This window comes from Desmodus rotundus, chromosome 3 (genome assembly GCF_022682495.2).
Source record: "Desmodus rotundus isolate HL8 chromosome 3, HLdesRot8A.1, whole genome shotgun sequence".
Taxonomy (NCBI): domain Eukaryota; kingdom Metazoa; phylum Chordata; class Mammalia; order Chiroptera; family Phyllostomidae; genus Desmodus; species Desmodus rotundus.
The window spans coordinates 198,396,324-198,412,756 of record NC_071389.1 but is presented as its reverse complement, the minus strand read 5'-3'; the positions used below and the strand labels follow the sequence as shown (position 1 = coordinate 198,412,756).

Genomic DNA, 16,433 nt, shown 5'->3' with positions numbered 1-16,433 from the left:
GAGAGGGGAAGGGAGGGGAGAAAGAGGGGAAGTGAAACATCAATGTGTGGTTGCCTCTTGCGCACCCTCTACTGAGGACCTGGCCTGCAACCCAGGCATGTGCCCTGACTGGGAATGGAGCCAGTGACACTTTGGTTCACCTGCCCGCACTCAATCCACTGAGCTACGCCAGCCAGGGCCAGGAGAGAATCTTAGTTGAAAGGACCACGCCCAGTATCAAACAGGCACTTGGTCAGGAAGGGCCTGTTGAATTAATGAATGTTGACTGAATTGCACGTTCCTGGTTTCCGACGTGATTCTGGGAAACAGAAACCGGGCAGGCATCCCCATTCTCTGCCCCTGGAAGGTGGAGGTGAACGAGATGTGCCCCTGCCCTGGAGGAGGGGCGGGGAGGCAAGATGAGAGGGTGTGTGTGGGGGAGGGGGGTGGTCAGCACGTGCTGGATGGGAGCCCTGGCAGCCTACTGCGCCAGGTCTTCTCGTGGTGACAGCGAAGCGTCTGAGAAGCTGAGGGACGGGAGACCAGGCCAGCAGAGCTCATGCTGGGTGCATCCGCCCATATTTTTCCGTCGGCCTGGGGCAGGAAGCATCCAAGGGCTGGGTGGAAATGCGCACGTGTGCACGCCACTGAGGGTGTCCTGCGATTTGTGTGACTGTTTCAGGTCCGGAAGGGCCACAAGGGACCCCACCTCAGACTGCAGTTCCTCCAAAAAGTAACGTGACCAGTGATTTTGTCAGTGCTGAAGAATGCCTGAAACTTCTCCCCCAGAGGCTGAAGGAATTCTTCAGGGTGAGTGGGGCCCTGTCTGCTGCTTAGTGCCCTGCTCCCCGCCAGCCATTCAGCCACCTTGGGTGTGACTCCAAACCCCGCCCCCCCAGTATGGAGACCCTCCCACAAGAGGGCGGGGCTGGGGTGGAAAGGGCATGACAACCCTAGTTACAGCAAATTTAGGATCCCTTCCTCCATTTCTCTGCTCCACTCACTCACTCACCGAACAAGCATTGCGCACATGTGCCAGAGTCTGCTAAGTGCCAGGGGCGGAAGGTGCGGGCCCTGCTCAGGGAGCTCAGTCCTGTCCAAGAGGCAGATGGTAGAAAGACACCTCAGACCCGTCATGACTGGCTGTCACAGAGGGGTCTGCAGCATGCTTTGGAGGCACAGCGAAAAGACCCCCTTATGGAGGGCTTCCTGGAGGAGGTGGCCACTGAATTGACTCGTAAGCCCTCAGCTTGTGCTGGCCAGAAACTGAGGCAACAAACAGTAGAAGAGGGAGCTTGCGCAAGGCAGGTGGCAAACAGGTCGTGGTCTTCAGGGAACATCTCACAGCTCAGTGTGACGAGGATGGGCTTCAGGTGGAAATCTGCAACAGAGGACATGGGAGAAATAGCAGCCGTTCAAGCACAGAGGCAGGTGCAGAGTGGCCACAACTGGGTCTGTGTTGAGAAGGAACAGAGGGCGATGAAAGTGGAAAGCGAGCTTGTACACACCTGCCGGACACCAGCTAGGTGCTTTGCACGTGTTAGTACAGTTGATCCTCACAGCCAGCCAGTGAGCTAGAGACTCTTATAACCCCCTTTACAGATGACAGGGTGGTGAGGTTGAAACGCTTCTCTTGCCCAAGGTCAGCGGCTGAGCTGGGGTGCGAGGCTCAGCCGCCCAACTCCAGAGTGTGCCCCCCTTCGGTGCACGCAGCTTGTTTCCTCATCTGCAAAATGGGAATCTGAGCCCTCAGGCTGCACGGCCACCAGAGAACAGGCGCCCCACACAGCCTGTGGGTGGCAGCAGGCACGCGGGTCTTAGCCAGGGCCAGAGCTTCAGCACATGTCACCAGAAACTGCACTGGCTTCTGGCGGCTCCATGGGGTGAAATTCAGCGAGCACTGGTTTTCCTGTAGAGCGGGTGGCAGACGTGACGGAAGTTACATGGAAACATGGAGAGCAAGGTTTTCATCTGCAGTGAACACCTCCACCCGGCACACCCCCACCTCTGGTACGGGGTACCGGGCCATCAACTAAGAGCAGGGAAGGAAAAGGCCTTCTCAGCCCCTTTCCCGAGCTCTGTATCCAAAGGGCCCCTCCCCGATGCTGGAGATGCGTCCGAGCGTGCAGCTTTCACGCGGCTCATCGCCAGCGTCCGAGGGAGGGCTTGACGCGCGTGTTCTGCTTCTAGAACCCCTACTCGGCCTTCTTCAGGATGGACACGGACAGGGACGGCATCGTCAGCATGCAGGACCTGCACCGACTGCTGCGGCGACTGCTGTTCAATCTCAAAGACCAGGAGTTTGAGCGTCTGCTGGGCCTTCTGGGCCTGAAGCTCAGCGTCACGTTAAATTTTCGGGAGTTTCGAAATTTGTTCGAGAAGAAACCCCTCACAACAGACGATGCTCCTCAAAGACTCATTAGGTGAGAGGGCGGGCGGGTCAGCACCTGTCCCGCCTGCGGGCCTTTGCCAACACCAAGTGCAGCCTTCCCTCGGCCCCCGAGGGCGCAGAGTGCAGCTGCCTCCCCAAGCAATTGTCTTGTGTTCTCCCCAGTTCAGGACAGTCACACAGGAGCACGCTCTCACTGTGGGAGACTAGGCAGTACAGCTGCAGACCAGAAGACACGACCCGGGCCAGCCGCCTGAGCTCTAGCTGTGGGTTCCACCGCGTGTCTCCCCGTTTTTTTTCTATGCACATAAATGTGCGTGCGCACACGTTTTTCTTTTCGTAAATCCGGGGTCGGCTGTGCCCCCTGCTCTGGGAGACACCAGGACCCCTCACCCCTCTTTGCCAGGCGCCGTCCGCCCCAGGCTGGCCTCGCACAAACAAGGAGGAGAGCCTGGAGCTGCCTTGTCCCCGTGGCTCTCGGGGGCGGCGGCCCTCAAAGCAGTGATGAGCCTCCCATCCAACCCGGGCCGGCACAGTCGGTGCTGCGGAGGTCTGCTCAAAGCCGACCGGTTGGAACGAAGTAGCCGTTCAGCCCCTCCTTGACCAGTTATTATATGAATAACAGTATTTTTGAAGCATTCCCATCCCCCTGATGATACAGAAGTGTGTTTTCTGCTGCAGGGGTGGCGTCTGGGGGTGTTCTGCCCTGGAGGCCCAGGGGCTGCAGACGCTTCCCCAAGCAGGGGCAGCACCCCCCTGCCCCAGGGCTGTGTGATTGTTGGTTGGGCTACAGAAAGCCCCCTGATCTTACACTTGAAGTTTCCTGCCCGAATTTGTTGGGTTTGTGTTGTCTCTACTTAAGCAGAGCAAGCAGGAAGGAAAGCCACTCCAGGCTCTTTCCAAGGGAGCGGGTCACGTAGCACGGGAGCCGACACCTGCTGCTAATTGCTAGGTTCCGAGCAGCTCTCATGGGAGGCTTGATTGCTCCACACTAAAACGGCACAAAAGATGTCCTTCAGAAGGAATTTTCCGGAGAATGTATGCAGGGTGAGCATGGAACATTCCAAGCACAAAGCGCAGTCTTCTCATTCAAATGGTGCAGCCTTCCTGCTTGCGTCTCTTCATCACTCGTCGGACAGTTATGAGGGCCGAGGCTGTGCTAGCCGCTGCGCCAGGACGGGGGTGCAGAGATGACGACAGACACTCCCTCTGAGGGCTCGCGGTGGGCTGGGGGCAGGTGCGCTCCACCCCGCTGAGGCGCCGCAGGGAGGAGCAGAGGAAAAGTGGGACGTTCAGTTGTGTCCTGAGGTGTGAAGAGGGGTTTTCCAGGGACAGGCTCCCGGAGCTGCGGTTCAAGGCCAGGGCAGCGGTGGGGGTGTTGGACACGATCCGGAAAGGGGAGAGGGTGCTTGTGCAGAGCACAGGTGTGGGGGGAATGGGGGGCAGGGGAGGTCTGGAGACGAGGGGGGCCACTGCGAAGGGGCTGGAGTGCCGGGCTGAGGGGTCCATCTCTTACGGGTGGCAGGAGAGATTTTAGGTCGTGGACTGAGGGGGTGGCATTGTGCTGTCTTTTACCTTGAAAATTGTTGGGATTTTCTTGGTTCTTTGCATATTGAGTAGTTTTGGATTGTGCATCATGGATGTGCTCGATGTTGTATTATGCCCCTCTGGTCCTGTTAAAACCCTTAGTAGTGTGTGGGTTCTTTTTTTCTTTCTTTTTTTTTTAAGCAAGCAGTCAACCCAGTAGTTTTGGACTGCAAGCTCTGACCCGCCGTCTGCGGTTTCGGGGTTGGTTTGGTTTTCAGAGCTGCCGCGGCCCCACCAGGCAGCCTTAACTGCACGGCAGACACGTCTCACCACTCTGCTCGGCTGCTTTGGTTCCCTTCACACGTGTGCACATCAGAGGTGAACCTGGAACATCTGCACAGACGTGGGCATCCCTTTTTCCTGCTCACCCCTCTCTTTACTTTCTCCCCACACTCTCCAGCCCCCAGGAGCCCCCTCCCCGCCTTTTTGGTCATCTTTCTGGAAATTCTCAGGTTTCAACCTATCCGTGCTGTTGTGTGATGCCCCTGACAGGGTCCCCCTCCAGGGCAGTGGGTAGAGAGGAAAGAAAAAGATAACACGATTATTCCTCCTGCACTCCCTGAGTCACTGCTTTTCCCGTCTGCTCCCCGGGGAGAGCAGGTTTGCGGTTGTGGGTGCCAGACTGGCCACCCCATCACCATCTCAGACCTGAGGTTTTCTAACTGGCCTTGCCTTGGCATGGGTGGGGAGGACAAGAAGAGACAGCAAGAGGGTGCCCCACATTCCGTGCACTGCAGGGGCCTCCTGCCTAGTGCCCTGGTCAGGAACACAGGTTCTTCTGGGGTTCCCCTGTCCCCGTCCACGGCACAGGCCCAGATTAGTGCGTCCCTTGACCCTTGGCTGGGAATGCGGGAGGAAATGAGCCCGTGGGACCCCCCTCGCTGCATCAGTCATTCTTCAAGCCCGGGTTTCTCTGTCCATCAGCCCCCCAGGACTGACTTCTTAGTGTCCTTGGGGAGCCAGGTTTCGTGTCCTTCTAGAGTTTAGTTGTCATCGGGGGCGAGAAAGGACGAAGCATGTCCACTCCTTCTGAACTGGGAGTGGGAGCACCTCCAGGCCTCTCGGCCCGCCTGGACCACTGCTCCCCAGCACACACAGCCACTCTGCCTCACACCTCCGAGAGCCACTGCCTGGCCTTCTTAGTGGGGGTGTCCCCCCCACTGCCCGTCAGTCTCTGTCACGTTCAGTCTCTGAAGTTACCTGATTCACCCATTTTTTCATGTGGGCTCTGTCCACATCCATGTCACCTGTCGTAACACCGGAAGGATCCAGGGCAGCACATAAGGCAGGTTTGCTGGTGTCTGTGACGAGGGCCCGGCCGACAGAGAGTCCAGATCTGTCGCCAGGACCTGGAGGTCCAGGCACTAGGAGTGGAAATAAGTAACTTCAGGAAAAGCTGTAGAATACCCTCCGAACTCTCCGGAGGAGACAAGTATGTAAAGTGGAGACGTGGACGGGGAAACCACTAAGAAGCTAGCCAAGCCTGCAGCCCGGAACACAGACGGGGTTGGTGGGGGCTGCTTGGATGCACGCGGAGACGCTGAGGCCAGTTTGGACGCGCCGACTTTGTGGAGGTAGAGTGCCGCCCAGGGTCTCCAGGAGAGCTCTCTGGGGAGGCCCAGGTGCGTCCTCTGGGTGCAGGTAGGATTTAGCAGGAGCCTAAAGGCTGAGGCAGGGGACGTGCGCCCCTAGGACCTGCAGCCCTTCTAAGCCATTGTTATAAGGATACACCGCGGTCCTGCCGGGCTCCCCAAACCTTAGTGTGAAGTAGTGAAGAGGGTTAGACTGGCTGACCTTTGGGCCCTTTCCCCTGGACATTCCACAGTTCTGTGCAGTCCGGTAGACAGTTGGGGAAGATGGAATGGAAAAAGAGGTGAGGGGCAGGCTCTGTGGCCAGAGGTCTGGGCGGCAGGACACCAGGAGAATTGGTGGCCTCTCGGATGAGTAAATAAACTTTGGGTGGAAGGAGAGAGAAGGCCAAGGGTTGGGGGAGCCAGTAGAGGGGAGAATGATGCTGCCTGATGCCGGGCCCCAGGTGGGGGTCCAGCCCGTGGTGGCATTTAAGGAGCAGCGTCCTGAGGCAGTGGGAAGGAGAGAGGCAGTTCAAGTGCCCCGTGTCACAGAACAGTCAGCGACATCCCTGGACTCGGCAGCATAGAAGCAACTGGTGAACCCGAAGCCTAGAGACAGGTCTCAGGGCAGAGAGGCGTTCCAGAGTGGTTTTCCCGGGTGCCCTGCACACATCTGCCAGGAGAGGAAGGGGAGCCAGGCAGGCTCTCACCTGGCCCAGCTCAGCAGGAACGAGGGGTCGGGGAGAAGACCCCACTTCCTCCCAGCTGGTCCTTCACACCCTGCAAACTGAGAAAATGCAAGAATTCGTGTTCACCAAGCCATGGAAGTCAAGGTGGATGTCGTTCATCGAAGAAAAGCTGCTCTGTGTGAGACCCTTTCTAGGCGGCACACAGCTCAACAGCACAGTGTGGGCCTCTGGGGTAATGAGAGTCACCATGAGCTCAGTGACCCTGGGTACCAGGCCCTGTCCACCCCCCAGCAGTGTGAGGGGACAGCAGGGTGGCTGCAGGAGAGCAGCAGGATTTCTTAGAGGGCACGGAAAGGAGAGGCCAGGTGAAGAGCGGCTGTTACTGCTGAGCGTGTTCATTCTCGCTGCCGTGACTGGGCTGGCCGTCTGCTTTGAAAATGTCTGACGGGGGTGGGACGTTCCAGGAGAGCTGTCCCGGGTCGGGGAGCTGCGGGCTGTCACCTCTGGGTCCTGGCCTGGGCCGGCGCTGTGCACCTCAGGCAGGGCTGCATTTGTTCACCTGGACCAGAGCGCGGAGTGGAAGGAGCATCCTCGGCACAGGGTGCACCAAAGGTGGCCCTCCCCTCCACGGATCTTCTGTGAGGAGTGACCTCAAAGTGGACACCAGAGCTGTCGTTTCCGATAAAAAGGGAAATGGCAGTGCGGAAAGCTGCCTGGGCGCCCCGAGGCCAGGGGAAACCGGGGCTCTGGCACTGCTGCACCCTCGCTGGGCCATGGCCTCCCCCGCGAAGGGACCGGCAGGGTGCCGTGCGCCACGTTCCTGGCCCCCACAGGTCGTGGAAGTTGTGGCAGCCATCGCCCCAGAAACCCACGCCATGGTCCTGGCCCGCGTGTCACGTGCAAGGGGCCATCGTCACAGCAGCGCTGCCCTAAGGGTTGCCCACACTTTGTCTTATGTGGTGTGGGGATGCACCTTCCCATGTTTCCTCAGCTGGCCGCTCGCTGGGCATCCAGGGCCTGTTCGCCGTCCCCCACCCTGGTCTTCCTGGGTCCCTGTGGAGAGACTCACTTGAGGGTCTGTGTGGGACCTCGGTCAGGTGCCCATCTCGGTCACCCTTCGCCAGGTGCCTCTGAGCAAGCGTGCAGGTTCCGGGCACGTGCACAGTGGGGTCCCCCTTCGGGGAACTACCAGGGGACCTGTAGTCGGTCTTGCCGGCAGACCATTCTGAGCTCTAGGCATCCACAGGGAAAATATTACAGGTGCAAAATATTACAGGTGCAGGCCTGGGTGTGGAGCAGCTCCGGTCCCCAAACTGAGGGACCAAGCCGCTGGGAGCCAGGCAGCTGCAGAGAGAGAAGTGGTGGGGGGTTGGCAGGCTCCCACACACAGGGGCACCCCCAGTCGTTCAGTCACAGCCTCCCCCGTACCACCCCGTGGCCGGGCTGGGCCACCAGCACAGGCTCCTCATCCCAGGAGTAAATAAACAGAACGGGCTGGCTTGGCCTCCTGGAAACCTAACCTCTGAGCCCTGGCAGACACTGAGGACTCTGTAAGGTGCTTCCCGTCGCTCCTGGACTGCTGGCCTCCATCCCCATGGTCGCTCCAGCTTGTCACCCCAGAAGGAAATGTTTTTAGTGTTTTTCTTCCAAAGACACTCCACGTTACATCGTGTCTTCCCCTGTGAGAGCCAGCGAGCCCTGCCTGTTAACGTGAGCGGCAGGGCAAGTTCAACAGCCTTTAACTGAAAGTACACCGGAACTTACACAAACGGGAGACCTCCCCAACATACAGCTGGGGAGATGAGGCTGTATTTTAAGAATTAAGTCCAAGCAGACGTGACAACAGACTTTAAGGGGACCTTTGAAACAGTGGGGCCAGGGGAACCCTGAGGGAGAGTCCTAAGTCCATCAGATTGAAACATCTGCGTACTTACTTGTTTATTTTTCTTTTAAGAGCAAAACAGAAGGTCACAGATTCAGAACTAGCTTGCGAACAGGCTCATCAGTACCTCGTTACCAAAGCAAAAACCAGATGGCCAGACTTATCTAAGGTAAGGAACGATCATCTCCCTGAGAGGGGAGGGAATCTCTTCAATATTCCGGGCTCACGGGGACGACCCAGCTGCCGGGACCCAGTCGCTGGGATGGGCACGCGGCACTGTGGGCCCGATGTTATAACCCCCTGTAGTCTTAAAATGCTGTGTCAAAGCAAGTCCTCACCTTCAAGGTCGATCGATGTTTCAGAAAATAGGAGATTGTAGGAGTTACATGACAGAAATTCCTGGCTTTCTCTCAGGTTTGGTATGAATTAAAAACTTAAATGAGATGTGGAAGATGCTGCCATACTTTCCCGCAGTTATGAACGCACTTTAAGAACCCGCCCTTCCTGTGTTGCCGAGACCCTAGGAAGCGCGTTTGGAAGGAGAGCCACGCCGTGCGCCCAGTGTGGCCACAGTTTGGGTTCGGCTGCCCCGTGGGGTCTGGGCGCAGTGGGCCCAGGCTCTGGGGTCACCCAGCCACAATGCAGCGCATCATCTTCCCTTCAAAAAGTGTTTTTAAAGCTGCCGTTACGCACGTCACTGCCCACTGTTTCGAAGGGTGTCTCCACCTTGTTTCGTTTGGCTTGCTCTGTCTTGGCCTGCGCCCAGCGGGAGGCTCGGTCTTTTCAGTCCTCCTGGGCTCCTGGGCGGCCTCTGTCTGGTCCCCTGTGCTCAGAGGAGCCTGCTCAGCCCCACCGAGCTCACAGGCGGGGGAGGTGACCAGCACCGGGCAAAGGCAGATACTAACAAAGCAGGGGGCGCTGTGGAGAGGCTGAGGAGGCTGCGGGAGGGAGCCCAGAGGGAGGGCTGCGGGCAGGTGGAGGGTGGTCTGTGTTCCTGCCTTACGTCCATCCTTCTTGAACGGCTTCCTCCTCGGCCCACGATACTGTGGACCCCTTCCTCCCTGCCTCTCTTGGCCTGTCCTCTCTCGGGATGTGCTGACTTCCTCTCCCTCTGTGTGGACCTTCACTCCTCAGAGGTGCCCTCTGCCCCCATGGCCTCAACAGCCCTCTTTGTCCCTGTTCTTCAGAACCCCAAACATGTGGAGTGAGGGGCTTGGGGACGCCAGTAAGGGCGCATGACAGAGGAAGCGGCTTCTGTGTGAGGTGGGCACCAAGGAGGAGGGGCCGTTTAAAAGATGGCCAGTGCTGGGCGGGAGTGGTGGGGACGCAGCCAAGGCGAGGACCTATGGGGCGGGGCTGCAGGGAGTTCAGCACAGACGTGTCCAAGGAGTCGGCTGGCTGGTTTCCAGTGCAGGGCGGGGTGGGGCGGGCAGGGCACAGGCCACAGCAGGTGGTGTGGGCTGTTTTTTGTCAAAATGCAGTAGAATACACATAACATAAAAATGACCATCTTAACCATTTTAACTCTACCGATTGAGTGGTATTAAGCCCATTTAATGTGCTGTAAGTTTTTAAAGGGACCTTGAAATCTTCCAGACCTAGTATTTTTAAGCTTAATTGTTTTTCAAGTTGTGACTCTACAGTGGAATACAATGATAACATATGTATATTACTGTGCATATATAGAACACGTGCATATCCATGTGTTGTATATAATAACAATGTGTACGTTTTTAAGTAAGTTCAAGTGCATGGTGAATCGCATCCCACCATGTAACCACCATCCAGATGAAGGAATCGAACGTTGCCAGTAGCTCAGACGGGGTCGGCCGCCTCGCCCGTGAAGGGCCAGGCCGTTCCTGGTTTTTGGCTTTGCGGCCACAGAGCTCCGGTTACAGCTGCTCCCGCCACCGTTGTGGCCCTCGCCACTGTCCGCCTTCTTAGCTTTGTCCTCTCTGGTGGGTGTGCGGCAGCGTCCCACGGCAGCTGTGATCAGCATTTGTTGGTTACTAAGGAGACCGGGCGTCTTTTCATCTTTTTATCCACCAGTCAGGCTTCCCGCCCTGTGAAGTAAGTCCTGCTTCAGCCCTTCACACTTTCCACTCGGGGTCGTGCCTTCCTCATTGGCCACTAGGAACTCTGGCTGGGGTTGGGCTACTCGTCTTTCGTAAGAGACAGGTGACGCGAATGTCTTCCCGTCGTCGTTCTGTCTGCACCCTTTTTACTTGCTACCTTTTGAAATCGGAGTTCTTTTTAAAGCAGTCAAATCTGTCAACATTTCCCAGAAGGTCTCATTGAAGAAGTCATGAAGATACTCTGTGTTCCCTTCTCGGAGCGTAGCATCTCACCCTCCACCTTCACGCTCCGGGCCTGAAACCGGCACGGGTTTGTGCCAAGGCAGGGCCCCAGCGATTCTCTCACGTGGAGACCTGGCCGCCCTGGTGCCACTCATTGTAGACTCCGTCCGCCCGTGCCCACGCCCATGCCCATGCCGGGCTGCAGCTGCACCACGGCCTGGCAGCGTGCTGTTCTGCTGGTCCGTCCATCTGTCCTGGCCCCAGGACTGAGTCTGCAGCGCTGCCCTCACTTAGTGACACATCCTCATCGGCTGGGAGGCAGGCCCCTCCTCCTCGTCCTCCAAGAGCTCCTGAATCAGTTTGTCAGGTTCCACAATGGAAAACGAAGGCCTCGCGGGCTGTCTGCAGGGAGGCGACATCTCTGCCCCTCGCTCGGAGCCCGCCAGCTCGGGAGCACGGCGCATCTCCGCATGCGCCGGCCTTCCCATCCTGCCTTCTGACGGTGTTTCGCACTTTTCTGTGTGCAGATCTTGCGAGCGTTTGTAAGATTTATCCCTAGGACTTTCTGGTTTTGATGCTCTTTGTTATTTTTAAAAATTCATTTTCTATGTCTGATACCTAAAATGTGGAAGATTTTGCCTATGGATGTAGAGTCCAGATTTCTTGCTAAATTCTCTTTTTCTAACACTTCATGTGGGGAGGTTCGTAGTTCTACACACACAGTCAGCTCATCTGTGAACGCGACGGCGGTATTGTTCCTGGCCCAGCCCTGCACCTCCCCCTCCTCCTTCCCGCCTCGCTGCACGGAGCTCCCACACAGCCACGCACAGAGGGCAGTGGGGTGGGCGCCGCGTTCCTGGTCTTGAGGGAGGGTACACTTGCCGAGGACTTGGTGCCCCGGTGCACCTACCGCACGGTGCTGTCGTGAGAAACAGTTTGAGGCAGCATCCTTAGTGCGTTACCTGCTCCCCTCGTCTGTGGTCCTCTTAAACGCCTGACAGACCTCCAGATACCTTTTGTACCCCTCGGGGACATTAAAGTGGCCCCACATCATCTTGTCAGGAAAGCTGGAGTCTCAGGTTCCTCATTCCCCCTCCCGCAGCCATGGGGTCGCATCCTCGTCAGCGCTGAGGTGGTGACCTCAAGGTTCGGGGTGGGGGGAGGGAGCTTTATTCCTCGTAGTTTTGATCCCACGTGGTTGGTCAGGAGAAGCACCCAGGACACACACCTGAGACCACACGTTACCCAGAAGCAAGCCCCCGGGGACAGAATACCTGTCCGTGTTTGCCTTGTCACCTTCGGTAGAGCAGTGATGAGGTTCCTGGAACTCAGATGAAAGGTAGTTAAGCAGGTGGACGGGGCAGGGGGCGTGCGTTAGATCATCTCAGATAGTGACAAGGGGAAGCCCTTTGTACTGCCCTGAACACGTTCTATAGGTTACTACATGCCACCTCCTGCTGTTGCAGAACTTTATGGAAACGGACAGTGAGGGCACCGGCATTCTCCGTCGGCGGGACGTAAAGAACGCGCTGTACGGCTTTGACATTCCCCTCACACCGCGAGAATTTGAAAAGCTCTGGATGCGGTAAGTAACACCGGAAGCCTGGCTCTTTTCCTTTCCCATGGTCTTGGGAGACGTGCTGCAGACTCGGCAGCGGCCTTCCATCACCACCTGGGGGTCAAGGGGGGACAGGGGCAGTGTTCTCTCGGCTGCGTCTGCCCTGCGCCCTGGGCCCTTGCTCCTGTTCCCCACGGAAAGTAGCCCTGGGGAGGAGGCTGGTCAGGAACGAGGAGAGCCAGGGGAAGCAGGGCCCCCGCCGTTAGGCCAGAGAGGGTGCGCTGCCAGGGAGCAGGGTGTCCAGGCCTGGACTGCGCCTGTTTGCGAGAGCGAAGCCGATCCCCGAAGACGGCACTGTCACAGGGCCCCGTGGAAAAGCAGTCTCTCCCCATTGCTTAGAGATGGAAACCGGTGTCGGACAGCAGCTTCACAGATACGTAATTTGCTGGAAGAAAATAAGCAAATGTCTGACAACTTGGAGTACTTTCCCGAGGCTCTAAATTGAAAATGACATCTAACGCTGGCTGCACTTTGAAAATGCATTTTAGACGTGGCTGTTCTGAGCCTGGCCCGTTGCAGTATTCCCTGGGCAGATGTCTGTCTGTGAGCTCCAGGTCCCTCTCCGAAATCCCTCCCTCTCCCTCACATGTCGGTGGCTGCCCACGTGCCGGGAGCAGGTACGAACCTGCACGTCCTCTCAGGGGCGAGCTCGCGAAGCAGCTCCTGTGATTTTTCAGCTTTGCATCTTTTCAAAGTGCAAGGCTGCAGGGTGGGCCAAGTTCAGAATTGGGCGGGCTGTGTTGCGTCTAATTTAGAAAAGCAACTTGAAATTCTTACAGATTCCTTATTGATTGATTGATTGATCAGCTCCGATACAGGGCCGGTGTAGGCTCCCTATCTGTTTTCTGTCTCAGTAGATTTGAAAGGCAGGTCTGCCTGAATGGACAGAGGATTGGGGTCCAGCAGATGAATGTCTGGACCTCCCCATGTGGGCCTTTCGGACAATGCAGAGGTTTAGTGCTGGTGCTCAGGGGGCGGCACATACCCAAGCCCTGGGGTGCAGCGTCCACTGGGACAAATGCCAGAGGAGGGCGCAGGGCCACGGAGCAGGGAGGGCACAAGCAGGAGTGCCAGGCGGGTGGAGCGATGCCGGAATGGCTCCCAGGGTTGGTGACCGGGAAGGACAGCCAGCTGGCCCCTGGGGCAGGCAGCGGTCTTGCGGCGGGAGAGAGGAGAGTCAGGCCGAGTGCACTCCGAGACCCTTGTTCCGGGGCCTGGCTAACCCAGCATTTGGCAACAGGGAAATCTGAGCAGGCAGGTGTCTGCGGGTCCTGGTTTTTGTGCACACCGTTTCCTGGCACGGACATTCAACCTCTGTAGGCAAGTTGATTTTTCTAAAATGTTATGCAAAGGAGTATGTGATGAAGGGCGAGGATGTGTAAGCTGAGTCCACTCCCGTTATTCACATTCAGAGCACTGTTTAGTGATGGGCATGCGGTCTGCCTTCCCTTGTGATGAGAGCGGAGGGCCACCATCTTTATTGGTGACCACGGTGCTTGCGATCTTTATTAAGAAGTGTCTTTGTGTTCAGTTCAAGTGCCCCGATTGCGAGTGTGTTGCTGGCGATCTCACGAGCATAGCTTGCCAGGGCGGCGGTCCCCCCTTAGGAGCCCGTGCCCGCCCTGTTCGTGAGCCGGGCAGATGCCCACTGATGGCGAGGCTTCTCTTCCAGACACTGGCCTTCTGTCAGGCAGAGGAGACCTGGACCGGGGGCGGGGGCGGCAGAGCTTTTGGGGGACAGAGAACAGCAGCACACACCCACCGTGCCCCAGGCCCTGGTCTGGCCACCTACGCCTACCCATGGAGCCCCGCTCCCTCCACCCCCCCCCCACCCAGGCCAATGGGGGAAAGTGGATCAGTCAGCGCTGTACAGCACTTTGGACGGGGGAGGAGAGAGGTTCCGAAAGCGGCTGACTGTTGGTGGGATGTCTGTGCGCTGTTCTCTCGGGAGCCCTCGTGTAGGAATGGGGAACCCTGGGGGGCTTCGTCAGAGGGGTGTCTAGAGCAGGGTAGCAGGACTCCATCGCTGCTGTGGCAGAAGGCGAGGCACAGGCCTGGGGCAGTTCAGAGAGAGACATCGCCCTGGACTCACCCGAGAAATTCAAGAAACGAAGGCCCTGGTATATTGACAACGCCGGCCCCCTTCCTGCAGTTCTCGCTCTCTGTCCAGCAGTAGGGAGGGCCATTTGCTGGGGGCGCCGGCCCTTCCTGCTGCTGCTGGGAATGTCAGGTCTCTGCCCTAGCCGGCAGACGTGGCTCAGGGCTTGCAGAGTCCCCAGCCTCCCCGGGTGGGCGTGTCACTTTGCTCTGTCAGAGACAGAGCCCAGGGAACAAAGGCAGAGAGGCAGCACCAAAGCCATACTAATGCCGGTCACCTGGAACGGTCCTCGAGGGCTTGTAAGTAACAGTCACAGACGAGCTGAGACATGGGACCCAGGCACACCTTCAGTGGTCGCAGATGAGCAAACAGAGCCCCAGAGGGGGAGGCCCAGTCTCAAGGCCGAGGAGCGGGTGTGTGACTCCAGGTTCTTGTTTGCCGCCTCTTGTCGCCAGAGGGGAGTCCCTTTCCCTTCTCAGGTAGACTCGGTGGTAAAACTGGCCTGCATGCTGACTAGGTGGTAGGAGCCCCACAGCGGCAGGAAGCGGGGCTCACAGGCCGCCTAGGGGGAGCCCACTTGGCCTTGGGGAAGGGTGGACGCGGCAGACCCCTGGAATGCTCTGCAGATTGTAGCACAAGTACGGGAAACGTTTGTCCGGGCTTCTTATCCCTCTGTCCCCTACCCATCCTCCACCCCTTAAGGACAAGAAAGCCAGCTGGGTAAAAGAATGCATTTTCTTCGCTGTTATTCAAGTAAGACTAAGGCAAAGGGCTCAGTGGGTCCCAGAGCTGCGGGTCTGCGGGTCCTTCCGCGTCTGGTCAGGTAGCAGCGGAGGCACCATGAGGGACAGTGGCCACACCCCCCCAGTCAGCTGCTGTCCCCCCAGCAGCCTGCGGAGGGCCCTGCCTGCAACACTGCCAAACACAGTCTTGGACCTCGCGACTCGGGGTTCATCTGGGAAGAACCACCCCCACAAATGCCCCTCTCACCCATTGGATGAGGGCCAAGGTCTTGCTGTTGAAATAAATGCTTTTTTCTTTAAAGAAATTGGCAATTTGCCTTAAAATTTTTTATTGAAGTAATTTTACTCTATTTGAATAATGTTGGGAGATAAAAACCCTCCATTACACCTTTTGAAATGAATTATAATTCAGAAAAACTTCACTAATAGAAAATGACATGAAAGGTACATGGCAGAATTCCTACCTTGTTTTCCTCTCCCGCTGGTTGTACGTAATTGGCATCTCATCAGAGAAAATGGGGCATTTGAATCAAGCGGCATTCACTTTCCAGTTTTAAGATTGAACGTGTGTTTGAAGGATTCTCTCCTAAGCCTTAGCATAGTTCCACTACATGTAGGCACTCAATAAAAAAACTGTTGAATGAATAAAAGGGTTGATTTTAATTTTCGGTGGTCGCAATGGTGTTTCGATCAGGATGACAGGTGAACACGTTCAGCTGCTGTCTGTTGGGGAGGGCGGAGGCCACCTGGCAGGAGGTGAGCCCTCTGTGGATTTGAGCAGGGGGGTTTGAACGTCAGTGTGCCTGTGAGTTTCCTGGGGACCTTGGTGAACACAGACTCGGCTCGGGTCTGGCCCGAAGCCCGAGGTTCTGCATGTCTGGCCCCCCAGGTGAGCTGGCGCTGCTGGTCCACGGAGCACACTGGGCAGTGGGGAACTAGGGAGCTGCTTGCGGACACGGGAGAACCCGGAGCACCAACCGCAGCAGCTACTGACGACAATTCCGTTTGCTTGTCTTTCAAGCTACGACACCGAGGGGAAAGGGCAGCTAACTCACCAGGAGTTCTTGCAGAAGTTGGGGATCAACTACTCAGCAGATGTCCACCGGCCCTATGCGGAGGACTACTTCAACTTCATGGGTCACTTCACCAAGCCACAGCAGGGACGAGCCAAGGTCGTGGAGCTGCCACAGAGCGCCGGGAAGGAGGCATCAGCCAGGTGAGTCAGCGAGCATCCTGGGACCAGGAGCTGGCCCAGGTCCACTCCCACCCTCGGTGCAAAGGTCATTTGCAGGTGCGAAGTTATGAAACTGTGATATTCACTCCTGCAGACTCCAGAAATGGGTGTGAAGTCCCAGAGTTCTCAAGGAGTTAATGGGCTGTAAGCCTGCCTGCTGGCCAGGTCACACTCCTGTGTATCTTGTGCGTCGCCCTTGGGGCGTCTCCTGTCTGGGTATTTGCGGCGTGTGTCCCGCAATCCCGCCCCCCCCCCCCCCCCCGGGCTGCAGTTCTGTAAAGGCATGCCTGTCTCTACCCAGTGCCTGACACCTGACGGGCACCTGGTGGATACTTGCTGGATGGAT

General features: G+C 57.3%; 1 protein-coding gene across 10 annotated transcripts in view; it reads left to right on the top strand.

Annotated features, from left to right (window-relative positions):
* Positions 1-16,433, top strand: part of EFCAB6 (EF-hand calcium binding domain 6) — a 166,845-nt gene that overhangs the window by 108,823 nt on the left and 41,589 nt on the right. For all 10 annotated transcript variants that reach the window (XM_045187052.2, XM_071221106.1, XM_071221105.1 and 7 more), the window contains 5 exons: positions 662-789; positions 2,170-2,402; positions 8,170-8,266; positions 11,861-11,979; positions 15,875-16,069. In XM_045187052.2, coding sequence (XP_045042987.2) covers positions 662-789; positions 2,170-2,402; positions 8,170-8,266; positions 11,861-11,979; positions 15,875-16,069 — 772 coding nt within the window. The remainder of the gene's footprint in view (positions 1-661; positions 790-2,169; positions 2,403-8,169; positions 8,267-11,860; positions 11,980-15,874; positions 16,070-16,433) is intronic.